This window comes from Dermacentor variabilis, unplaced genomic scaffold (genome assembly GCF_050947875.1).
Source record: "Dermacentor variabilis isolate Ectoservices unplaced genomic scaffold, ASM5094787v1 scaffold_12, whole genome shotgun sequence".
NCBI classification, from domain to species: Eukaryota; Metazoa; Arthropoda; class Arachnida; order Ixodida; family Ixodidae; genus Dermacentor; species Dermacentor variabilis.
In genome coordinates, this window is record NW_027460280.1 from 44,116,311 (window position 1) to 44,143,517 (window position 27,207).

The 27,207-nt window shown below is 44.4% G+C and overlaps 1 protein-coding gene across 1 annotated transcript in view; it reads left to right on the top strand.

Annotated features, from left to right (window-relative positions):
• The window catches only part of LOC142565884 (uncharacterized), an 84,599-nt gene extending 58,731 nt beyond the window's left edge, over window positions 1-25,868 (top strand). Inside the window, exons 3-5 of the mRNA XM_075676453.1 lie at window positions 4,845-4,938; window positions 13,462-13,676; window positions 23,271-25,868. Of these exons, the coding sequence (XP_075532568.1) occupies window positions 4,845-4,938; window positions 13,462-13,676; window positions 23,271-23,519 (558 nt within the window). The 3' untranslated portion in view covers window positions 23,520-25,868. The remainder of the gene's footprint in view (window positions 1-4,844; window positions 4,939-13,461; window positions 13,677-23,270) is intronic.
• Window positions 25,869-27,207: the final 1,339 nt, after the last annotated feature.

Below are 27,207 nucleotides of genomic sequence, written 5' to 3' on the forward strand. Positions count from 1 at the left end.
TTTTAGCGAATTCACGTAAACGCTAGCGCAACACATTACGGGAAAACAGCGAAAGCCAGGCGTCATTTACTTCACAAAATAAAGTTCCATTTTCTGAAGGCTTCTTCCAAGAAGATATGATGATAGGGACAAATGATAAAGCGACAGATTACAAAAACTGTAGATGGAGAAGCCTCGGGATCCCATTGCTGTAGAAAGTGCCGCTCGGCCCTTTCATACATCTCCTTCCTTCTTCGTCTTCCTTCGAGAAATTTAACAAGCTTCGCTAAACGAATAGGTTCGCTAGGTTAGTTATTTAATTGATGCACATGAGAATGCTTGCGTTATTCGCCCTTCCCGGTGTGTAAAATTGTCGCACAATACAGTGAGTACATGCGGCCCTTCATGAACACTGCGCAGTACAAAAGTGTGTCTTTGGATTTCTTCAAGTCTGAAACTTCCATCGGTGCAATTTCCTAGGGAAGTTCCTAGAGATTTAGCATCATGATTATGTTATGGCGCAAGTACATTTTTAAATTAAAGAAGAGAGAGGACGTACTGAAAAACTGATCATTACGAGAGATGGAGATCTCTTCTAGACCTGCGCAATAAATGGCATTTGTTTAAATCTAGTCCTGCTTTTTTTCTCTCTCTCTCTCTCTCTCTGTTCCTTACGGAACAATTTCCAAGCCCCGTGTCAAAGAGAGTCCTTTAGTTGGCGTTTGTATAATCCTAAAAGCCAATTCACTTAGTAGAATTCACTTAACGAATCGCGTTCTCCCTGGCTACAAGTTGAATGCGGGAAAGAAAGAAGGTCACGCAGAAGCTCCTCGGGGAGTTGTCTAAGTATGCGTAAGCATTGTGCCACTTGCTTATCTCAACGCAGCCCGGTGTCATTAGCAATGTTATGAAACTTCATCCGACCAGTATAAACGCCAGCGCTGAGGCGAGACGAACTGCTCCGGACGGCGGCGCAAGGTGGATAAATGACGCAAGCAAAGTACTGCAGGTGGCGGCGCCAGGTGCACTGATGAAGTTCCGATCATTATAAGCCGTTCTCGCTCTTTAGCGCCTTATCGATCCGCGTCGAACCATTGTGATCAACCGTACTCCGGCGGTGGCTGCGTATGGCGCGGTCGCACGGGCCATATATCTTGAAAGCGGTCTGCGATAGAGACAGATAGAGCCGCGAGTACTGATACGTTCCTGCGCGCTGTGTTATTGCCGCTTAGTTTGCGTTGAAGCTAGAGGCATCACGAAGGTGAATTCGCTCATTTCTGCGGGTCCTATCTTGAAAACGATAGTCTTACGGGACGGAAGGACGTATGAGTGGTTTTTCCCGTTGCGTAAGCTTAGAAACGCTTATAAGCATTTAAAAAACATCTTCGATGGACATTTAACTCGGTTCATGTAGCAAATGAAAGGGGCGCTGAACAATCACACGTATTTCGAACCGCTGCGTTAAATACCTGCGATACAGAAAAGAACCCGGAAGCAGCAGTGAACTACCAATCTGTCAGAGACAGCTTCTCCCCGCTGAGTATCAGGATCAACCAAGCGATTTCCTTTTCCTCAGAGCCAGAGAAGGGAGTGTTTTGCTTCATATATTCGAGGAAGAGCCAACTGTTGCTCTAACTTTAGTTTCCCACGACCTGCAAAGCGCTTTCATTCGTACAGCAGGCGTTTGATCCTGCCGCTCGATTCTTTTCCTTCAAACTCAGCGGGGTAAAGACGGCATACACAGGAACGCGTGCTTTCAGTTGCTTCCTATGAGATCGCACGCACCAGTGATTCCAACGAGCCATAAATGTTCACCGACAGGGCTGTTTGATTTCGCGAGGATACAAATTTGCATACTTTTTGCATGTGTGTCCTTTGTATATACGTACGTGTTTGAGAGGGTGGTTGTGCGCTACACGCCGATCGCTCAAATATCAACAGAAAGACACATAACCTTTGTTGTGCCGCAGACCTCTCGGAAAACTAGAGATGCCAAACCCACGTCAGATTCGGAAGCAAGGTTTGGGTACGAGCTAGTTGGTATTCCATGGTATCAATCGTCACTTACAGCGCATACATAGACGAGGGACAAAAAGGACGACGAAGACAAGCGCCGACTGTAGGGTCCCTGCCAAGAAACGTGGACCCGAATTTACACACAGCCAGGCGAAACGCTAGGGCAAAATATGTAGAAAAATACCTAGCAACCAAGGCGAACATGGTATACACGGACGCCGCGGTATATCCTCGAGAACGAAGGGAAACAGAACAAAGAGTCGTCGCGGCAGCAATAGACTCGGATTATATGGAAATCGCTTGCGTGTCGGCACGGGATTGTACGGTAACCGAGGGAGAGGAACTGGCTGTTGCTCTAGCAGCTGTGGAGGGCTACTGCGCAAATAGATCCCTTATAATTCTAACAGACTCCAAGGAAGCATGCCGAAACTATATTAACGGCAGAATCGGTCAAAAAGCGCTCCAAATCTTCCTCCGCGCTGGCCGACAGAATAAACGCATAAGACACACCATCTTTTGGGTACCCGGGCACACTTAGATCGAGGGCAACCAAAAGGTTGATAGGATCGCTCGCGAGCATACAAACCGAGGGGACCTAAACAGAGATCCTGATGACTTCATGACAGTAATGCCAACGTACTCTGACATACTAAATTACCATAGAGGGACGAGGATGAGATATCCCCCACTCCACAATACACTCTCTCAACAACAGGCAGTTTACTGGCGAAAGCTGCAGACAGAAATTTTACCAAATTTAGATATACTAAGTAAAATGTTCCCAAGTCAATACAGGGACACATCTCCGTGGTGTGGCACGATACCCACACTTTATCACACCACATGGGAGTACAATACGAATAAGACATTCCACAAAATAGAAAATCCGAGTGCGGAGTAGTGGGAGAGCATGCTCTCCAGCGGAACTCCAAACTTCAACGGAGGCTGGTGGATCATGCCCGACGAGCAGCCACGCTCAGTGGTGCCCTGGAATAGGGGCGCCAACTATGCGGGCCGGAGATTGTCATCAACCAATAGAAGATGATGACATCCGGCCTGAGCGCTGAATTACTCTTTCTAGAGCAATAAAGTTGACTTCCTCCTCCTCCTCCAACTGATTTTTATTTTGAGAAACAAACATATATATACTGGGACACCAAGACAAAAGCGCCCCCTACAAAGCATCAACTCGACATGAGTATGCATTCAAAATTCATGACCTAAGATGAACGAGAGCGTATGTGCGACCTCAGAAAAACCAGTTCTTTGTCTGTTAATGCAATTGATGGCTCACTAACTGAGTCACCATTGGCAATCGCTGCTGCTTCAATGATAAGTCTGGTGCATTCATTAGAATGCCTAGCTAAGATAGTGGTTTCTTCAAAAAGCGGGATACAGTCGCATTGTGCGCAATGAACACCTAGAAACCCTTTCAGTTGGAAAAATCAATTGGAAGTCAGCGCTTGTCTTCGTCGTCCTTTTTGTCCCTCGTCTATGTATGCGCTGTAAATGACGATTGATACCATGAGATTCGGAAAGCCGGAAGTGCTGACGCTTTTAGACTTGCATGGCGTTGCGTCAGGTGAGATAATGCTGGTGCCGCGACCTCAGCGATGCGGCGTCAGCTTTTTGCATTGGCAAACTATGGCGGCATTTGGGCAATCGGCAAGGCTGAATATCAATGAAAACGCAATGAAAGCCTCGCGTTCTGATATTTCACCATCGTCGTGGCATAAAAATTCCCATTGTGCACGTGCGAATGCAACCAGAGAGAGAGAGAGAGAGAGAGCACAGGCATGCATCACGATTGCATTTTCACTCCACTATATCAACGAGGCTGTCGCAGCGGTATGCAATATCGACCAGACACGTTGGCGGCACCCGCCCATGCTGCAGGCTGCATTCGTATGACGAATGCTGCCACGTGGACGTCAAACCAGATGGGATGTTCTGCAAGTGTTCACCTATAGTGGACATGTCCCTTTCGTGTACTGCTAAAGTGTTGGATTGCTGCGGACGCCTGTCTTGCCTTCGCGCGTACCCCAGCTTTCAGTAGGATTTCAGAAGCAGACGAAACGGACATGTCCGCTAGGTGAACACTTACAGAATCCCGCCCCAGGCGGTCACAATGCAAGAGCTCCAGAGGAAACTTTATGAAGAGAATGTTGCAAAGTGCAAACTTGGTTCTATGTTCTTCGCCATGAAGATATCAAAGCAATGTGTCTCCTTTCATTACTAGCTCAAGATGAAGGATAGGGTGGTTCAATGCCTCCATACTGTCGTAATTTCTGGTCTAAAAGCTAGATGGGACATCACATCGCCCACCATTTGATTCTGTTTCATCAGTATTTTAACACGAACGTGTTTTATGCCGTGATCCCCCGAACGTGTGCGCCATGTACGTACGTCACGCGATCATCATAACGCAAATCCGTGAGTCGGCGATACTTTGCACTTTTGAGCCTGCCGAATAGTTATGAAGGTAGGCATAGAAATGTTGGAATATATTTACATTATTAGATTAATCATGCTCTTGACAGCGTATATTTGTTGCAATGCGGATATTCACGTTTAATTTGCTTTATCACTGAGTGATTCTGTAGAAAACATGACTTAGCCACAGCAATATGCTGGTTTCTTATATACTTGGGCCAGCATTATGTAACTACTATGCTCCAAGTCTTTCTCTTTTTGCGTTTCGTCAGTGGTCCGAGCGGCACTACGCGTAATATAATCACCATGCAGGAGGGATTGGTCGTGAACTTTGGATAATAACAAAGGAGCAGAAATGCGCGAAAGCAAAGCTTAATTATGCCATCGTTGTTTGAATAAAGTGTGTCTTCTTGCAGGTGTGTCTCTTAGACATCGAACAGGCATTGTACAGGCACAGCGATTTGGTTCCGAAAGAAGGCGCTACCTGTGCGTTGCAGTGTCCAGCCATGGGTAAGCACCGAATTAGGCAAACCCCGTTTAAGTTTCCCGACTATCGCTGACGGCGGATGACTCCGTAAGCTACTCGGGATTGCGAAGAAATCTTACAATGAATCCTGTAAAGGCTGTTCTAAAAACGTGCATTCCCCCATTTTTTGTTTAACAATAATTGATGGTAATGTACTTGGCCTTTAGCACTTTAACCTGTAATCTATGCGAAATTGAAATAATTCCTGATATAATAGTCAAAAGCACGTCTTCAAAACCCGCATTCTATAGTGTCCCACTTCCATTGTACCAGCGTGCCAATAGACGTTCTGTCAAGCCCTTCGTTATCGGTCCCGATATTTCTGTATTTATTTTTTATATGTATTTGAAAGTAAGGTGTGTTTATTGATTGAAATTCAGAGTATCGACGAGGCTCAAATCCGCAATAGTATCGAGGCATTGCGGTCGGCAGATTCACAGGAAAAGAAAAAAAAATTTGCCACGCAAGTCCCTCCCAGAATTGCCTGATTTACATAGAACTGTTTATGGAGCGAATTAATAACAAAATTTGTTTCTTATGAAACTTACGAATTACGTAATAGTGCTCACTTGAATTTTATGCAATGAACAGATTTCTGTGCTTTCACAACTACGAAAGAATGTGCCAATTTTGCGATATTTGGAAAATTAAATTTGATTATACGAATACCTACCCATGATTATGTACATTTTTTTAGAAACGTTGTCCGTGGATCATTATGAACTAGATTTTTATGCAAATTAAAGACAATAGGCCAACATGCGCATTTTCGTACGTTTTGTGCTGCAATTTGCGTATTCACGGGTTTTGGAAAATGTTTTGCGTAATGACAATTGATAAAACATTTTCCTTATCGTCGTCAGACTAATCAGGCGTACTATATTGAAAGAAGCTGCCCTAAAGGACTAACTACTCCCGTTTTTCACCAATCGAGCCCATTTTACACACGCCAGTGTATACTGACCACGATACTCCGCCCAAATTGCTTCAACTTCGAATGCGCTTCCCTTCCTTAGGCAGTCATTGTGTTTCGTTAAGGGACCACCTGTTATCTGCTTTATCTATTATTTCAAAATTTTGACAATTGATATAAATGACTTATTTGTTCTACGCACATTACATTGCCTTCTACATGCACTTATTCTTGATACACTCATTAAACAATTTTAGTAAAAATTTAAGAACTGCAGCAGTTCCTACTCTCAAATACCGTTACTATAGCTCTTTATTATTTACTAATACAAGAGCCCTACAGGTGCATAACGTCTAAGCTAGTCCAGGCTACTACCTCGAATTGCCCGTGATTTACCATGTTGTGTGGTGGCTGTCGTAGGGCTACATTTAGATGAAACGTAGTTTCCTTATGTTCCACTAACTGTTCCGTGCTACCTCGGGGTGCATATACGTGCACACAGAAGTCAGAAACTTGGGTTCCTAACTTTATTTTGTATTATATCCTGCGATGTAGTGTTCACCTTAATTTTTTCATTTTAGTTCAGTTGTAGCTACCCCGCAGATGAATAATCCTCGCAAACAATACTATTACATAGAAATGCTTTTGTAACAGAAGACACCAAATTAGAATCCTGGAATGGGTGCTTATAAACCAAATGAGCGCGCCGATGCTGCAGATAATGATAACGCAGCTGCGTCAGTAAGGATTACTGTACAGCCCCAATAGTAATGGTTTCAACTTTTTCTAGTTATTAAATGTTACTAACGCTCCTGTTGTAGCGACTGCAATGACTGAAGCCGCACTAAATCTTGTGAGAAACAGTCGCTGACTCGTAAGCTGTAGCTAAGTGATCTTTTCTTATGCGCCTGTAGTATCAGCAAGGGCTTCACGTGTAGATTTGTTTGAAACCAAAATCTTTCTCTTATAGCACCGCCCATGAAGACAACCCTTAGAGAGATGTAAGGTCGCAGAAAGACAACACTCAGCACAGCGCTAAGATCACCAGATCGTGTACGCCCGTTCATCTGTAAAATATGTCGGGACGTATTTCGCATCTGCTGTTGCAGCATGTGGTCACTGTAAAGAGTCCAAGAGGCTGTAAGCATCGCTGTCAGAAGTGTGGCCGTGACGCAGACATGTCGCTCGCATCCGTTTCAACTTAGATTTCAGTGATTACAAGCGTAAATCAGCTGCATTGAATGCGCTTCTCCCTGGTTCAGTTTTTGGGTTCGTATTCTTAATAATAATAATAATAATACATTGTGGGGCATTGCGGGCCAAAACCACAATCTGATTATGAGGCACGCTGTTCGTATTCTCCAGAACACTACAGAATTTTGTTCGTCGGCAATTGAAGTATAACGCTGCGGGGAGCGCAATGCGCCACAGTTATTATGGCATTTGGCATCGTCGTATAATGCTTAGAGCGGCGACAACCCCGCACCTGGTCCGTGTTGAACGCCTCCTCGTGAATTTCGAGGGCTCGCACGGTAATCAAAGCAATCGCTTCGGCACGCTCGTTCCGCAGCCCCCCTTGCTGTAGTACTCTCGATTTCGACAGCTTGATGCCCGTTAATGCTCTCTCCTGCTTACAAGTATACCTATACACAGAGGTCGGGCTCTTGTTCGTTCCAAGGCAAGCAGAATGGGGCAAAATAAATGGTGGTAGCAGTGCGTCGGTATACGGGGCGATCATTTTTAAGATTTATGGAACATCCTTAAGATAACATCCTTAAGGTGGATTATTCAGAAAGGCAGGCATTGCTTGCGCGAGAAATCGAAACACATATTGAACTAATAACAAAAATTATCTTCTGAATCAAATAATTTACGGCACGTATTGCAATTTACGAATTATAGCCGATGAGTTTGCAAGGTCTATCCACTTGGAATGAATTTCCAGAATGAGGCCAGCTTAGAGGTACGCGCCATCAATTTCGCCGTAAAAGATGGACTGTCGTTCCACTTACTTTTCAGAGCGCAGCTCTTAGGAGCCTGCTCCTGCGGTGAGCGTCGGCGTCCCTCGGCGTAACTGAGTAAACGAGCGCAGCGAAGGATCAAAGCGCGAGCGCGGATCACAGCGGGCAATGAAAGATGGCGAGAGCGAAGAGAGCGCGAAGAGGAAAGCGGAGGAGGAGGGCACTAGGGAGCGTGACTTTAGGCGGTATTGTAATCTGCGGTGAATTTGTTTAACAAAACGCTATTTTATGCATTGAAACTGGTATAATCATAGAAATGCATTTCAAGTGGATAGGTCTTGCAAGCTCACCGGCTACAATTAGTAAATTACAATATGGGCCATAATTTAACTAGTTATGAAGTCAATTGGTGAATTTTGGTTAATTACTTGAGTATGTGTTTTGATTTCTCGTGCTAGCAATGTCCGCGTCTTTAAATAATCCAGCTCAAGGACAAAAATTGGCCAATCTTCCGCAGGCTATTTTTAAAGATTCCATAAAACTTAGAGATGATCACCCTGTATATGCGTTTCGAACACTGAACCAAACAAGCAAGCACATTCAAACAGTCGGGCACGAATCATCGTCGCCGATTCACCGACAGTACCTGATACCTGGCAAGATGCGCATTGAATAAAGCGTTTCGCCTTTTTTTCTTATTGAGGTTTATTATCTAATTAGCCGAATCGAATATAAAGCAATGTGAGGCGAATGCAAGAGCCACCAGGAATAAATAAAGAGAATAAAGATATGCTTGTATTTCCGTTTTATTTGTTATGAGCCTAACGAAAGTAAAGCTTATTTCTGCTAAGTTGAAGCCACGAAGTCCACATAAACAGAATGACGTTGTGTAGGAAGGATTTATTGCATTCCTTAAAGAAAGGCTGTTTACGGCGGCTGTCATGAACCGTACTGCCAGTAAAGGTTATCCACTCTACGCTTTTCACCTTGGTTATGTATCTTGTAAGAAGTCAAGCCCTCTGATTCCATTCATTTTTTTTAAGCCTGCCTCTCAATTACCGACCTCGGCGACAGCGTAGTCACCGCTTTGTAAGAACCAATCACGAATGACAAAAAGAACAGAGAGTGAAAAGAAAGTAACAAATTATGGTACCAAAAGCCAAATAAACAGAAAAACAAGAATAAAAGTGCATAAAACGTTCCGAAAGGGATAGGATGGAGAAATATTTCTGGCGTGGTCGATGAGCAATGACGTTGCTCGTCCCTCATCGACCATTGCTCATCGCTATCTCGTGCAACCTCCAAATGACCCTATACGTTTATAGTTTCCCTGATTTCACTCGTGCGGACGACAATTCTATTACTGATCTCTTAGCCGATCATTTCGAAACATTTTCCTCTCTGTCAGACAGACAGGACATGAATTGTTTTATTAAATACTTTGAATCTCTTGACAAGTCATATATCCAACCATTTGTGCCCATTGAAACTAAGAAAAGTAATGACAACCTTCCCTGGATGACGCGCGACAACTGGCATTTATCTCATCGTGTCCCTAGGCTTCGGCGTTCTAAACGAACCAATGATCCCATCACCCGGGACAGGTTTCACAAGACAAAAAAATGAACTTAATTTTAAATTGCAAACGGCCAAAGAGTTCTTCTTTCGCGCTCAACTGCCTGATATGTTAAGAACTAACCTTCGTAAATTTTGGTCTTCTGTTTTACCTCGCGATGCTTCACCCACTTTCTTCAAAATTGACAGTGACGTCATCAGTGATCCGTCAGGAATATCGGATGCTTTCAAGAAGTATTTTCAGTCCGTATTTGGGCCCGACAACAACTTTATTCGTCCTCTCACCAATATAGTTTGTTCTGAAGCAACCACTGACATTTACATTAACAGTGAAGGAATTATGAGCCTCGTATTAAACTTGGATCACTTGGAACACAATGCATTCTTGGTTCGCTATTCCTTGTGGTCATCAAGATATCTGACGGTCAAATTTAACAAATCTTTATCATCTGCCCCTGTTCCTTCCTCGTGGAAGTTAGCTAAAGTGATTTCTCTTTGTAAATCCGGTGATAAGCAGTCTTTACTGAACGACGGACCGATTTCAATATCTCAGTCATGCAAAATCTTCGAACATATAATTCATGTACACATAGGGCTTTTCCTGGAATCACATAATCTGCTATCTAACATACAGCATTGGTTAAGGCGCGGTTTTCGCACGACAACGCAGTTCGTTGAGCTAACGCATGGCATCTTCCTTAACCTTGATGTTGGCAACCAGGTCGACGCTATCTTTATAGACTTCTCTAAAGCATTTGACGCAGTATTACATTCTAAACTCCTTGCTAAACATTACGATGTACTAAAAGATTACAAGGTCTCTTAAGATCTTTCTTAAGAGGTGAACGGCGAAAGCCTGCTCTTCCTCTTCTTTTTTTGCCCGATCGCTTTTTTATTATTCAATTCTGTTACAGAACTGTTGCAGGGTGATGGCCTTCAGTGCTTTTGCCATTTGCTGCTTTACCTGTTCCTCGTCCTGAAAGCATCTTCAAGCTCTTGTTTCAGACTTTTTTTTTTCATTTTCGTTTTCATTTTATTTGGGCAACACAAATACAAGGTTTGCCCGCAAGGTAAGGCAAAAGGAGGGCGTAATCCTCCTGACTAAGGCCTTTACCTCGCTGGAGCTGCAGAAGTAGCAGTCAATTGATAAAACAAAGTACAACTAATAAGACAGAAAATTTCAAAACTAATTACAGCAAAATTTTAAACACATTGAAAACTATCAACCGCTTGTCAAATAGCAAGTAACTAAATAAATACAGCACAGCAAGAATAAGAACATTCTGTTATTAACAAAAGTTATACGTTCAGAATAGAACATTAATAACATTACTATTGACATTAAACAAAGAAACTTTATTAACATTCGTTAAACGCACTGTGATCAGAAAATATTATGTTTTGTATTGCATGTTCAAATTTGTGAATTGTTCTAGAATTTATAGCTTCGTCAACAATCTCAGGGTATCTCTTATCATTCGCTTCTTTCTCTTTGCCTCTTCTCTTTCTCTTCTTTCTTTTAGTCATTACTGCTCACTACTAAGCATTTTAGTCATTTATAACCAGTTGTGGTCATTACAACCCGTCGTTAGACATGTTGTCATATCCTAGTCATCAATAGTCATTACAAGTCGTTTTAGACATTATTAGTCATTACTGATCATTACTAAGCATTTTAGTCATATTTAATCAATTGCAGTAGTCACAAGTTGTCGTTAGACATATTGCTCATTTCATAGTCATTAATAGTCATTACAAGTAATTTCAGTCATTATTAGTCATTACTGCCCACTAGTAAGCATTTTTAATCATTTGTAATGAATTGTGGCCATTATAAGCCGTCGTTAGACATGTTGCTCATATCGTAGTCATTAGTAGTCATTAGTCATTACTAGTTATTATTAACCTCTACCAATCTCTCTTATGAGGTTATCATTCACTAACTGTAACCATCAATAATTGTTCATTCTTTAATCTGTCTTCATATGGCGTGATGACGCTTCGGTGGACACTCCGGCGGTCAGGTCTGCTGACAAGCTTCACCATAAGCCTAGAAAGGCCTTTCGCCTTAATAATCCTCAACTAGTTAAGTGGATTTCAAGCTCTCTTTCGCTTCGCTCCCGGATTCTCTCTTATAGCTCGACCGACTCTACTGCTATTGATGTGACATCTGGAGTGCGCCAAGGCTCCGTTCTTGGGCCAGTGCTTTTGTTATTTTACGTAAATGATTTGCTTGCTAACATCTCCTCTGACATTGATCTTTATGCCGATGATTGTGTTTTATATGAAGTTACTAACTGTTCTAATGATCATTACCGCCTCCAAGAGTCATTTGCAAGGTTTCGCACTTGGCGCAACGCCTGGCAAATGAACATTAACCTTGATAAAATCGCCCTGATGCCCTTCTGTAAAATATATTCTCCTCTTTTTCATTACTCTTTCCATAACCGCGCTGTGTGTAGAGTATCTTAGTATAAGTATATCGGCGTAATGTTTATGCATAACATGTCATAGGCTACTCATATTGATTACATTTGTAACAAAGCACAAAAAAAATTCGGTTACCTGCGCCGGACACTATCCAACTTTCCAAAGGATCCTAATATACTGTTTTATAAATCGCTAATCCATCCTGTTGTTGACTGCGCATCTGTCGTTTGGAAGCCTTATAAGCAGTGTTAGATTAACAGGCTAGAAGGAATTCAGAAAAAGCTGTAAGATTTATATGTCAGCGCCATGATCGTGACTTTTCACCCTCTTCTGCACTTCGTTTCTTGAATTTAACTTCGCTCTATTCACGTCGCCGTATAGCATCGTTAGATTAGCACAGTATCATCAATTCTTCCCTTAGATTTTCAAAAATCAACTATACTAATCTCGCACCAGAGTCATCGACGAGACGACAACTTGAACTTCATATCCTACTTTGCACGCACTAATATGTTTAAATTCAGCTCTCGTTCCATAGAAGACTGGAATTCGTTAGCTGAGTCTATTCGCTCATGCTCACCCGGAAGTTTTGTAGCTGCGATCCAAGAAAAAATGGCGCTAGCACATCACCCTCATCGTTTTATCGATGAAGGAATTACGGTCACTGACCAAGTCTGATAAATAATCTCACGTTTCGGAACCGCGTACGGGTTCCTTGTTCACTGAGTTGGACAAGAAATCGTCGTCACTCATATAGCCAGCACGTGACGTAATGAAAGTGCGTAAACGGCAGGCATAGTCCCTGGTGTCCGGTTCATTGTAGCTGGCGTCGATTGAATGATTAGAGATTCCAGCAGCCGTCGGGATGACACGTTCTTTTCTCTGGCAACAACAGTGGCATTGTCCCAGTCAATCTTGTGATTATGTTCATGCGCATGCTCGGCAATGGCGTTCGTCGTGTGGCTATTATTTCTTACATGACGTTTATGTTTCTTGAGGCGTCTGGAGAACTTCCCTGTTTCACCAATATATACTCTGTGGCAATCAGCGCATGGTATCTTATACACAACTCCTGGGAATGATTCAACGGGTAACCTGTCTTTCACATTCATGAGCTGGTTCCGGAGCTTGCTGGTCGGGATGTGGGCAATGCGCAAATCGTATTTCGAAAATACGCGCGACAGTGCCTCGCTGATTCCGTGGACTTGGTCAGTGACCGTAATTCCTTGATTTCCATGCCTGACCAGACGAACTTTCGTCGAACCCTTAATTATGTCATCGTTTTATCGGATTTTGCGGTGTGCTATTTCCCTCTTTTAACCCACTCCTGCTATAGCGCTTATGGCGCTACAGCATGTACAAATAATTAAATAAATAAATAAATAAATAATTAAATGCATTTTGTTCAAAACTGCAACGCCAAAGCTGGCCTCCAAGCCAGGGCCTGAGCCCGCCAGGACACCCGGCGACCAATAGACGCCATGCGCGCCAACACTCTCTCTCTTTTTTTTTTTTTTTTACCCTGTGACATGATCAGCTACGCGTTTTGCCTTTGCGAAATTACGGAGCGCCGTGCGTCATCTTTTCGTGCCATTTGATTCGTTTTCTTTTTATTTGCTCCCCTAAAGCTCACCGATCGTTGACGGCGCCTGTTCCGTGGAGCGGGCCGTCCACGGATGTGCCCCACCATCCCACGCAGCGGGCGGGAATCTACTCGTCCAACAGGTACATCTCCTTCTGGCTCCTCGGGTCCCTGAGCGTCGCGCTGCTTCTGCTCATCATGCTGCTCGTCCTCTGCTCCCGGCGCGTCACGCACCGCGGGAGGCGCTCGTCCCGTGTGCAGGTGCGCATTCGCCGCAGTTTCATCCGCTGTCGGCTTCTTCGGATGGCTACCTTACGGACCTACGAACCCACCCTTTCGCCTAATTGTTCTCTCAATATTGGGGCACGAATAACCTGGGGCGGCTTGCACGAACATTTGAAAATAATGAATTTAAGAACGCGTTCTTAAGTGATCCGTAGACAACTCCTAGTCCGCACTAGAACGCGCGTTTTTAAATTAAGAATAAGAACAGAAACATCGCAACACAGGACAAGTGAGTAAAGAGCACAGGGCAGAGCGCTGTCCTGTGCTCTTTACTGGCTTGTCCTGTGCTGCGCTGTTCCTGTTTTTATTCTGAATTTCGAAAAATATTCAACGCGTTCACATAGTGCGGTCTAGAAGTTGTCTACAAATCACTTAGGAACGCGTTCTTAAATTCGTTATTATTTTCGTTATTGAATGTTCGTGCAAGCCGCCCCTGCTCATTCTCTTGAGATAGCCCAAGCGCCATAAAATATTGCTCACTTTCTTATCGTTACAACACGGCACACGTAACCGATCGTTGCGAATGACCGCGTGGAATGGTGGTAAATAAAAAGGATTTATTTGCAACGTGATTTCGTCTTCTGAAACTGTGTACAGTACAGCTAACAGAAACGAATCGTCTTAAGAAGCGTACAGGGGGATACTACGTAGAAGAAAAAATGCTGACTGCGTGGTGTGACGCAAGCTGGAGCGAAACGTCCGGTCACTGTTGCCCAGGAATGGCGAAACTAAAGTGAAACGAGGAGCCGAAGATCGTAAAATAAACGCTTTCGAAAAAAAAAGGAAAAACAAGGAGAGCTAGCGATCTAGAAAAGCCGTGAGAAATTATAAACGATGCTGCGTTATTAGCAATACTATTTGCGTAATGATGAACACGGTAAACAAGACATCGGTTTTCTCAACATTATTAAGCAACGAGAAAGCGTAGCGACTGATGCGAAATATAGAAGCAGCGGTAACGACAATTATTTGCCGGTAATTATTTGTATACCGGTAATTACTTTCGTGCCTTTATTTTGACTTATAACTATACGCCGTTCCTTTAACTATCTCCCGAAGTGTGGAATCCGCTAATAATTTTTACGGCACTGGAAGCACTATGCTTCCACATTTATTGCACATTATGGAAATGAAATTTTTGTTTGTTTTTATTCGTTCGCTCACGTTTGTTCGTTCGCTCTCTGTTTGTTCGCTTGCTTGTTTGTAGTTTGCAGGATTCTCATTTCTTGCTTCATACAAGCTCGATGTAGTCGATACTCTTTTCGTTATTATAGTAGCGATGAATACAATGTTTCTGCTGAAAACTGGAAAATGAACGCCATATTAGGCTCATATGAAATATATCCGCAGCTGTTGTAGGGATGACAGCTGGCTTTATTTGAGACTGAATAATTATTTAAACGAATAATTTGGCATAACTTATCACGACGCTTCTATACTGCCAAGTCAGCTGAACGTTATTGACGGATACATTAGAGCGAAAGTAGCATGGAGACTATGAAGGCAGCAACAGTCGGAACTTAATTCACAAAAAAAATTTTGTTCCTGAGAACTGACATATTTTCGCCGACCGAATTAGACAATGCCATGTTCGGTACCCAAATAGTCAAGCGCCTGGTATGACATACTGCTCAAGTAAGCAAACTGCTGTATAAGGTCATTGATCTAAATTTCGCCCCTATGCCTAATGGCTTGAGGAAGGGTCCTGCGTTTTACGTTGCCACTTAAGAATTCATTCTGCGAAGCTTGATGAAGCATTCTGTGCATAACAACTCGAAGCACTATTATACAACTGGCAGCACGTCTTGATATTTCAGTGTAGTTCTTGAAGCAAGGACACTGCGCCTGGACGCTTGTGACAGGATTAAGCGTTCGAGGGTAAAATTCGAGGCCAGTCCGCAAGTGCCCGCGATTTAGATGAGACTGATGTAGAGCTCCTCTCGGGCGCGTAATTTTCCGTTGCGTTACACAACTATCTAAAAAAATTACAGCGAAACGACCCCCACATCTGTCAGTGCGTGTGTGCTGAAGATAAACATGCCACTGCTTTAAGAGATTTCCCTTATTTAAAAAAAACTACGTCAAATATTGCCGTCCGCGAGTCATGTATGATGGAAGAGTTCCTTTCCGTTTTATCTGTGTGTGACTTAGCTGTACCTATAGCAAAGTTTTACGACAATCATGCGTGCGCAGCAGTAGTTGTCCGAAAATGTCGACGGTGAACCAAGGTCTCTTTTCCGCTGAACTTCCGCCTCTCAGAGTTTGAAGAGTTCCACGGGGTCTATTAAGACACATCGACAAAGCAGATGCCGAGCAGAATATAAATACTCAACATTCGGTACTTGGCTTTTGACAGGCTACAGCGAACACAACGCGCGTTTTACAGCACGCTTTGTCAACGCAAAAAGAAAAGCGCGGCACGCTAGTACTGAAACAAACTTTCAGTGCCGCTGCTGCCGAAACTAGTGACTGATGTAAACCGACGCCAGCGCGTGTCTGTGGAGCGTGAAATTGACATGTGCCGGTTCCACCGGCGGCTTGAGTCGGCGTGTAGCCTAATTTGGCTCCCGCGTCGACGCTACCTGAGGCAGGCCTCGTTCTTACTTGTTTCTAGTACATCACTGTAGCAAAATTATTGAAAATAATTGCGCCCGGTGTACTATTTCCTGGTCCTCCCGTTAAGGACTCGTGAATGTAAGGAAAGTATATAAGAAGTATATAAGGAAAGTACGGTAAGATAATCAAACATGCAGCGCCCCTTCATTCCCCGAAGCTTCTTATCTTGTTGCGCGGAAGCTTTCCACGTGGCCTGAATAGTGAATAGCGAGATACAAGTGCAGCATGCGAAGTCTTCTTACTACGCCCTCACAGGAATATCTGTTTAGTTCGCGACGGCAGAATATGCAATTTGGTCTGTTTTTGTTTTCTTTTCGTTTACGAATTTGCGCGCTGTGAGGGTGACTAAAAATTTAGCATACGACACTGAAAATGTCATATTTGACAAGCAGCAGCACTAACTAGACGAGCACGAAAAAACATCACCAACACAAGCGCTGACTTTCAACTAAACGTTTATTCCAAGAGGAAACGCGTATACTATAAACAAACACCAATCTGGCTACGGTAAAACGCCGTGCGTGCGGAGCAGAAATAACCACGGTACAACAAAAGTCACGTAGAATAATACGTGCGTCAAAAATCCAAACAAGACAGGAAACACACGAAAAAAAAAACATTTCTTGTGAGGGCCAAATGCAACCTAACGTAGAAAGATTTCGTTTAAGAACCGTTTCATTTCTTACGAAGGACAACAGACCGCCTGCTTACGCATTTTCCCCTTGGCCATCAATATATAGGACCTTCATAATCTCCCTTGTGCGTCGGTCCTTGTGACGAAACGGAAAAGGTTTTTATCCGGCTATCGGTTGGCACCCAGACTCTTCGCAAAGCGCAGGCCCCCGAAACCTTTCAATGAAAACGAGCGTTCTTTTAACCTACATCTAGTTTTTTCATCTAACTTTTAATCTAACACAACGGCCGCCTTAGCCTACGTATACAAGTCTGTGTGAAAACGGCAACCTGTAAACAACACAAGTTTCGAAGCGAACGTATCTATTGGCTAACTTGCCAGAACACAAACTCCAAGCCATACTTGAGGCCGAAATGTTTTTTTACAGGGAAAGCTGTACATAGGGGGGGGGGGAGGGGGGGACTAACCTTCCGTAGTTTTTTCGGTGTCCAGCAACAGAAATAGACTGAAAACCCATACGGGTGCGGGGCGGCGGTGCAGATGTCAAAATGCGGAACAGATTAGAATGCTCGCCGTGAACAGTAGCGTCGTCAAGGTTATCGCAGTATATAAGCAGGAGAGGTATCGGCGCTAAAAGCAGCTGCGTTACCAATGGGGCGGACATGTATAGTTCGCACACCCGAAGAACATGCGGACGAGGAGCGCCGGAGGTTACAGCAACGAGAATGTAAACGGCAACGGCACCGGCGCGAAACGACCACCGACTAAGACCACCGATGCTGAACGAAAACGACAATCGTGAGCCCGGGCACCTCCGAACGAGCAATGACGCCAGACTCGTAACGCAGAAAATGGCAATCGTTCCACTCTGTGAAGATGGAATGGTAGCGAAAGCTTTTCGCTTTTCATTTGAGAGCTTTGACTGTCGTCAGCTTTCGCTGCCGTTCCATCTTCACAGAGTGGAATGGTTGTCTTTTAAGGCGAAAGCGTTTCTAGGCTCATGGTGAAGCTTGTGTCAGCAGACCTGACCGTCGGTGTATCCGCCAAAGCGTCATCAGGCCATATGAAAACAGATTAAACACAGATTAAAGACAGATTAAAAACTGAAAAAGAATTAATAGTCACAGTTAGTGAATGATAACGTTATAATAGAGATTGGTAGAGGTTAATAGTGACTATAGTAATGACTAATAATGACTTCTAATGACTTGTAATGACTACTAATAACTCCAATATGTATGTCTAATGATGGCTTGTAATGGCCACAATTCATTACGATTGACTAAAAATGCTTAGTAGCGAGCAGTAATGACTAATAATGACTGAAATGACTTGTAATGACCAATATGTCTTACGACGAGTTGTAACGACTCCAACTGATTACAAATGACTAAAGATGCTTACTAATGAGGCGAATTATAAGAGGAGGAAGAGTAGGCTTTCGCCGTTCACTTCTTAAGGGAGATCTTAAGAGACCCCGTAAATTGTTTTTCTTTTTTGCAAACGGGGAAAAATACTGGCTAGTTTATCGGAAAGCACCACACACACCGCCATACCTATTTGCTACGTTCTTCTAGCAGAGCGATAGCTTATGTATGCATGTGCCACAACTACTGGCCTTTTGTTATTGCGCACGTGATCTTTTGATTTTTGTACATTATTGCAACCTTTCACCCACTTGATCGAATTATGACAGACCCTCAAGATTTCAGTATTAGCGTAGCCAGCCAACAGCAATCATTCACTCTGACTCGGGAAACTTCCCTTTAGCGAATGTGTGCACGTTTTCTGGAACACAGGGGTGCGATCTTGTACGCGTTCCAAAATAGAACGGAGGCGGTCTGTTCCACTGAGCCGCACACGATTCGTCAATTTGAACCGTGACGAATGCCATGACGTCAATTGTGACGTGATATCTACTGTCAATTAGTCCCTGTCGTCTGCTATCGGACGAACGCAACGGAACAGACAGCCTATTTCGCGACGTAAGGAACGGACCGCCTCCGTTCGATATTAGAACGCGTACAAGATCGCACCCCAGATGCTCGATGCCCTTCAATCGGCCTGTAAGGTGTTGTCATCATCATCATCAGCCTGGTTACGCCCACTGCAGGGCAAAGGCCTCTCCCATACTTCTCCAACAACCCCGGTCATGTACTAATTGTGGCCATGCCGTCCCTGCAAACTTCTTAATCTCATCCGCCCACCTAACTTTCTGCCGCCCCCTGCTACGCTTCCCTTCCCTTGGGATCCAGTCCGTAACCCTTAATGACCATCGGTTATCTTCCCTCCTCATTACATGTCCTGCCCATGCCCATTTCTTTTTCTTGATTTCAACTAAGATGCCATTAACTCGCGTTTGTTCCCTCACCCAATCTGCTCTTTTCTTATCCCTTAACGTTACACCTATCATTCTTCTTTCCATAGCTCGTTGTGTCGTCCTCAATTTGAGTAGAACCCTTTTCGTAAGCCTCCAGGTTTCTGCCCCGTAGGTGAGTACTGGTAAGACACAGCTATTATATACTTTTCTCTTGAGGGATAACGGCAACCTGCTGTTCATGATTTGGGAATGCCTGCCAAACGCACTCCAGCCCATTCTTATTCTTCTGATTATTTCCGTCTCATGATCCGGATCCGCCGTCACTACCTGCCCTAAGTAGATGTATTCCCTTACCACTTCCAGTGCCTCGCTGCCTATTGTAAATTGCTATTCTCTTCCGAGACTGTTAAGCATTACTTTAGTTTTCTGCAGATTAATTTTTAGACGCACTCTTCTGCTTTGCCTCTCCAGGTCAGTGAGCATGCATTGCAATTGGTCCCCTGAGTTACTAAGCAAGGCAATATCATCAGCGAATCGCAAGTTACTAAGGTATTCTCCATTAACTTTTATCCCCAATTCTTCCCAATCCAGGTCTCTGAATACCTCCTGTAAACACGCTGTGAATAGCATTGGAGATATCGTATCTCCCTGCCTGACGCCTTTCTTTATTGAGATTTTGTTGCTTGCTTTATGGAGGACTACGGTGGCTGTGGAGCCGCTATACATGTCTTCCAGTATTTTTACATATGGCTCATCTACACCCTGATTCCGTAATGCCTCCATGACTGCTGAGGTTTCGACTGAATCAAACGCTTTCTCGTAATCAATGAAAACTATATATAAGGGTTGGTTATATTCTGCACATTTCTCTATCACCTGATTGATAGTGTGAATATGGTCTATTGTTGAGTAGCTTTTACGGAATCCTGCCTGGTCCTTTGGTTGACAGAAGTCTAAGGTGTTCCTGATTCTATTTGCAATTACCTTAGTAAATACTTTGTAGGCATAGGTGTTGTGAATGAATAAAAATAGGTGGCACGGGCCTCCTCTTTCATTGGGCATGCAATGCGATTACCCGTGTGTTGCGTCGGCTGAGCCCACCCTATGCTAGCAAATTCTCTAACCTCGTCATACCAATTAGTCCTCTGCCGTCTTCGACAACGTTTTTCTTTATTTGGAACACATTCCGTTACTATTATAGACTACCATTTATCTGTTCTTCGCATTACCCAAACCAACTTCTTCCTCTTAATCTGAACCAAGATATCTACAACTCTCGTTTGCTCTCTCATATATGTCGCCCCTTTCCTCTCTCGTAACAATGTACCTGTCATGCGTTTTTCGTTTCTTTGAAAATAACGAGGGTTTTAGCCGCAAAATACTACACCAGAAAAACAGATTACTGCTTAGTAAAGCCCGAAACTGTTGTCACTAACTGATAAACTTGAGCGACTAAACTTAGACAAGCAGAGCATACAGCATACAGGGCACAACCTGCCGAGAACACCGAAAAACGGGAGGTTGGATTCGTTGGATTCTGCATCAAAACTGCCTTGGTTTTTCACAATAGGGTCTCGTGAAAAGGTACTTCCTCTTCAGAACGAAAACAAAAGGACGGAAACAAATGAGCTTGGCATATATAGGTTAATTCAATATCTTTTCTTCGTTCTCTCCAGACCCACACCTTCCGTGGATTATGGTGTGGGCGGAGACCGAACGTGGTGTAGGCGGAGACCGACCGCAATCACAACTACCTGGTTTGTTTGTAAGCAGACCTTTTTATTTTTGCATCACTATAATGCATAACTAGTGCTTGCCACACACATAATAGCACTGTTAAAAGCAATGCACCAGCGCATTTCTTTTAATAGTTCTCTGCTCCCTCTACCTTGCCTATTTTGTTTGTTTGTTTCCTTGTTTTTTATGATTCATTTATACGTGTTCAAGGGAGATTGTCAAGCTTTGCAGGCAGTACAGCCAATAAAGCATGGTACACAGCATAGCGTTGGAAAGAACGATTTGGCCATGTGAGTCTCCGAAATGTTCCGAGAAGAGTATAGTGCATTCATCACATTTTATGGAGAGTGCCTGCAAATGCACCTCATACACCCACACTTCACCATTCACAGTTGATAGTGCGCAGTCTGTTATGGCCCGGTTCGTCCTGGCCTATATATATTTTCTACTGTTACTAGATGCCCTTTTGTTATTTACCGGATGGGTTGCGTTACCAGACGTGTTGCGTTGCCATATGTACTGTGACAATCTTTAGTCCCTACTGCGCATGATGATATGATGCTCGGGCTCAACAGTCACCGGTAGCTACAGCAAGGCTAGGCCCCACTTCCAGCGAGCAACACTCCACCTCTTCCCCCTCTTGTTTGCTAATATCTGTGTACAATATGCGTACGCCATTATGCATGATTCTACAGTATACGTGTGTGTTATTCGTGTGCATGGTTGTCTCCCTTGCCAGTCATGCCAGAAGCTACCTATAATTATCACAAAGTTCGTCCTTTCGAGCAATGAAGTTACCGGTTGCGCTAGATGAAGACGTAGTATTTCGGAGTTACATTTAGTATTTGAAAGCTATTTCCAGTTCTAATGATAATGAATGGCGTGGCGGATGCTTCTTTGCCTGAAGCAGCACTTACTACAAGCCCTTTACTGTGCTTCACTGATTGGAAATCATGTTCCCCCAGTACTTCACATTTTTGTTCGGGCAGAGAAAAATAGCCCACAAAATCGACACATAGAGCGCCTCTTTTTCGAGCCCTAGATAAGGAGAAATAGTTTCTTGCGCAATTAGTTGAGAGAGTACTTGACTGCACGAGAATTTTTTCAGAAATGTCACGCCACATTTGTCCTCGCGCATCAAGGTCGGAATTCACAAAGGCGCTATTTAGACAAGAGTGGTTCGTAAGAGCCCCTGATAGTAAACTGTGATAACAAACACGCCGACCGATGTCAAGCCGTTCTTGAGTACCCAATATTTAAATACTTTCTTAGCGGCAACACCATCTCTTCACAATCTTGTGCAAAGTACCTAGGCGTTACTCTCTCCAACGACCTAACTTGGACAGCGCATAAAAACAAGATTACTAACCACACTACCTTAGGTTACCTCAAGCAAAATCTAGCACATGCCTATCCTTCAGTAAAATTACTAGCTTACAAAACAATAATCCAACCCAAATTAGAACATGCTTAATTCCAATTGTTCTGTTTGGGATACTCCCGAACGCGCTCTAACTGATCTCAGTGAATCAATACAAAACCGCGCCATTAGATTCGTATATTCTGATTACTCTTACGCTACCAGCGTAAGTAACCTAAAAAAAACAAGCACGATCTACCTAGTCTTCAAGTTGGCAATAAAATCGCAAAGCTGTCACTGTATCACTTTTTTTTTCATGTTTTGCCTCATTGTTCTCGCGTCAATCGAGCTCATCGGATCTCTCAACGCATCAGCCATGTTAAAGCTGTATACCCACTCCTCCCCCCCCCCCCCCATGGCCACACCGTCACGCACCTTCAGTCGTTCATCGTCAAAACAGTCATCCACTGGAACAATCTTCCCTCAAACATCGTGCTTCACGTCAACCCTATTCAATTGAAAGCCGCTGTTTAGTCTCGCTTTGCAAACATCAAATAATTTTGTAAACATAAACTCCTCCCACCCCTCGCGTGAAACCCTGTGTACAGGGTCGTTGAGGTATGTTAAATAAATAAATAAATAAATAAATAAATAAATGAGCGAAAATATTTATGAATAGCACCCCAAGATCTCAGTTCAGAATGCCATTCACGCGATATTAGGGACCACGAGTTACTGACATCTGTTGACATCGACAGCGTGCGGACACCGTCCAGTCGAGCGCTGCTCTTTCTATCTTAGCTGCCGTTTTTTTTTTAAACTCCCGGATCCTCTTTAGTACGTGGTACACCTTGCGAAGGCAGAACCTTTTCCTTAGCGACCCTTTCATCTCTCCCTTTCCAGGCTAACGTTCTTCCAGGTGGCAACGTTGCCGCGAGAGCGGGCCGCTACCCGCGGCCTCCAGTGGGTGACCCACACTCACGTGAGATCCTGCTCTGCGCGGCCTGCCGAAATGCCCAGGACGAAATGTTCCGGTTGGCCAAGGCCGCGCCTGTTCCTGGCTCGGCCGCCCGCTGGAGTCCCCCACCCCTCTACACTCCGCGGCCTGTGCCACCTTCCGATACTCCGCCTGGAACTCCCTCACACCTATGACGAAACGACATTGCGAGCAAGTTCTTTGCTGGCACAGTGCCAACAGTCAAGACAGTCATCGTGGCTCTGGTCACTGATGGAAGTGGCAAACGCTGTCTGCTTGTGTGAATGTTGTTCCCGCACACAAGACTGAGCGTGGTGTTCTATAGCTGTCGTCCTTCCATCTCTGCTATCTGGCGCATCTCGGTTTATCCCTCCGGCAAGAGAGCCTGCGAGAAAATGCCAACGTAAACTCTCGTCTGCGACCCTTGCTAATGCACATTTTGAAACCGCTCTCACAGTACGCCCCACCCACAAGTTGTTGACCCTTCTTGCTCTGAAAATGCAAGCTCACAAGTAAGCAGAAAGTGCAGTGTGCAATATCATTACAATCGAAGCGAGAATATGGGCCATAAATTACCGGTCAGACAAACGCAACCAGTAATGCAATGATGTTGCATTTAGTTAGATGCTAGCACCATGAAAAGCTAGGATTTCTCACTGGACCATTGTAATTAGTAAATGTGCTAGCCTTTCTGTCACTGAGCAATGGCCATCAACGATAAGGGGAGAAAAGAGCACGCGCCACCACGCGATGATTGCGCAAGAGACCCGACTAAAAACTTAAAGCGCACGTACAGACGAGGACGGCGAAAGAAGCCGGGAGACGCACGCACGCTAGCTTGCAGCAATTTTTTGAGAAACGCAAAACGGAATATAAATACATGTCGTGGCCGTAGATCACGCAAGCGCAGCCAGCAAAACAAGTAGTGATGACGCCAGTAGTGTAAACCCTTCAAAGATAAAGCAGTCGACGGCTTGGATACGCAGTTATCCCCGAAAATATCAATCATCTCTGCCTCGATGATTTCACGCGTCAGTTGGCACATGCTTGTCGTGAAAATGGTGCATTTTTGACAGATTGGCATGCAGCTCCATTTCACACAGGGGTCTTCACGTTGGCCGGAACTGGGAACAGCACTGTGGTCATCACTACTTTCACACTTCTTATGGTACACATCAAACAACCCTCCGCACTTGTCCGTCAGATTTCTACTGTGTTCCTGGAAGTGATCATTTATAGAATCCCCACTATGGCCTATATGTCTTACCACCAGAACTCGGTATGCTGTACACGAAACGATCACCTCCTGGAACACCGTATAAATGTGGGGTTAAGTGCGGAGGGTTCCTTGATCTGTGCTGTAGGAAGTGGGAATCTAGTGACGAGTGTAGTGCTGTGCCCAGTTCCGGCCAAAGTGAAAACTTTGCATTGGCAGTACATAATTTACACTTCCATCGGCACGACATTTACTAATATCGTTCAGCGACAAAAGCATTGCACCCGCCGTGGTGGTTTAGCGGATATGGCGTTGCGCTGCTAAGCACGAGATCGTGGCATCGAATCCTGGCCGCGGCGTCTGCATTTACACGGCGTCGAAATGCAAAAATGCCAGTGTACCGTGCATTGCGTACCCGCTAAAGAACCCCGGTTTGTCGAAATTATTCCGGAGCTCCCCACTACGGCGAGTTTCATTATGAGATCGTCGTTTGGAACGCAAAACCCCAGAATTTAATGCAATTATTAACAAAGAACATCCGTGAAGTTCCTCTTCACCCATTGGCTGACACATGAGGAAGAACATACAGAGAAAACGTATTCTGTGCGCATTTTATGCGGAACTGTGCTGTGTGTAGGAGGAACGAGATGAATAAGATGGTGTCCCTCGTAAGGAATGTTTTGTGTCGATCCCTTGAGCAGAGAAGTAGAACACAGTGATGGCGACCTCATGCCATTTGGCCAGTTCATTTCTCGAAAATTTTTGGATCGCTTCCTTAAAGAAACAGAGTTGGAACACGGCACACTGTGGGGATGCGCGACTCTCACGCGTCCCCTGATGTTCTGCCCACATGGCTACTGCCTCCTATAATCCGGCTTCGCTGCGTGGCTTTACGGTGGCGGTCGGTGTGATTGCAGACCAGTACGAGAGAATCCGCGAATGTTGTACTTCTAACGCAACTTAACGGCGGGATTACTTGGGCGCAAAAGGAAGAAGGCTGTTCCTCTTCCGCTCGAGATCTGCAAGCTGCGCTGACGTTCCACGCGTGCGCCGATCCATGTTTCTGCGAGACCGTCTCGCGAGGCCTAGGAGCAGGACTCCAAAATGAACGAACAAGATCGTTCGAAAGCGGCCCCGTTCCCACGACCGTACAAGAGAACGATCAGGCATTGGTGCCCAGCATGGGGGCGAACATATTCGCTCGCTATCCGGTCGCGGTGAGTCAGACTTCCTAGATTTGTCGCGAGCAATTCGGCTAGCAGGCATTATTGTATGAAGAGTGTAATAAAGGCCCTTGTGATTGTTTGGACTATGGTGGTGCCCTTCCTGTGTCGCAAGAGCACGGGTGAGACCCACACAACGCATGACAATGAAGAAAAACAAAAGCAAACCATGCGCTCTGCTCTGAACAAGTGGATAGATACATGCCCATCGCTTGAAAATTCAACTTTCCACGTGCGTTATACATAACTGAGGTTACAGTTATGTCGATTCTCAGTCTATGGTCGTACAGAATAAAAAAATCGAATCTTATCTTTCATTCGTTCTTTTCCTTGTTTGCAGCGTTCAGGGTACAAGCTTTCGCTGCGACAGCATGCATTGACTGCAAAGAAATCCTACCATGGCCGCAAGAATTAATCATAAAAGTAATAGAAATTTGCATCAGTAGAACCTTAGATCTTGTAATTTAAGATGAATACTATATTTCATTCCCCCAACAACTCTCGGCTTATGTGTTTTCTGGACGTACGAATTAGTTGAAAAACTGAGGAACGTTGTTATAATACTGATTTACGGTCAATTGCGCTGCGACTGTTTATCCGTCTATACGGGAAGGATCGCGCATACGTAAGAACTGTGGAACCATATTTAAAAAAAAACTGATCATGCGAGAACTGTTAGTAGGAGGAGCTACCAGACAATCGTGGTGTTGGGCATAGTAACAGCAAAGGTGGTCTGCCAATAGCAAACAGCAAAGAAGAGGATTTGTAAATTCGGCCGTTGTGATTTATATTTACAGGGTGTCTACCAACCGGGAAAACCTGGAATTCTCAGGGATTTTGAATAGTCTGGAAATATTCAGGGAAAGCTCAGGGAATTTTTGCTTCTATCAGGGAAAATTTGCTGGAATTTTATCGAAAGGGAACGAAGGTCGCGATAACGCTAGCTGGCTCGAGTAAAACAGAGAGCAATCGTAACGAATCGTCGATGACGCCGTGTCGACGGCTGGAGGAGTTGCTATTGTACAGTCGACGACCGACTTCAGGACGTCCGACGACTTCGCGGCACCACCACGTATACCATGGGTCAATGTATAGGAACGTCTGAAATTTCGGACGCAAGAACCTTTCGCTGTCCGATTGTCCGGACTTTTTGCCATGACCGCAGGTCCGAAACGGCATTTGTCAAAGCCACCACCTTCGATTATGAGTATCTGGCCGCCTCGAACCGGCGCTCTCACGCAGATCCGCTGGCAGCCGTAGCCATCACCGCAGAAACGCCAGGCGTAGCTGCTTCGACGCTCGCTATTAAGTTTCTTGCCGCTTGGTGCCACGTTTTTTACTGAAAGGATTCGCCCCTGTCAGCAATGGCACCGACTCCGCCTTTCTGGACCTGACGATTGTCTTCGGAGCTCGGAAAGCACGGCG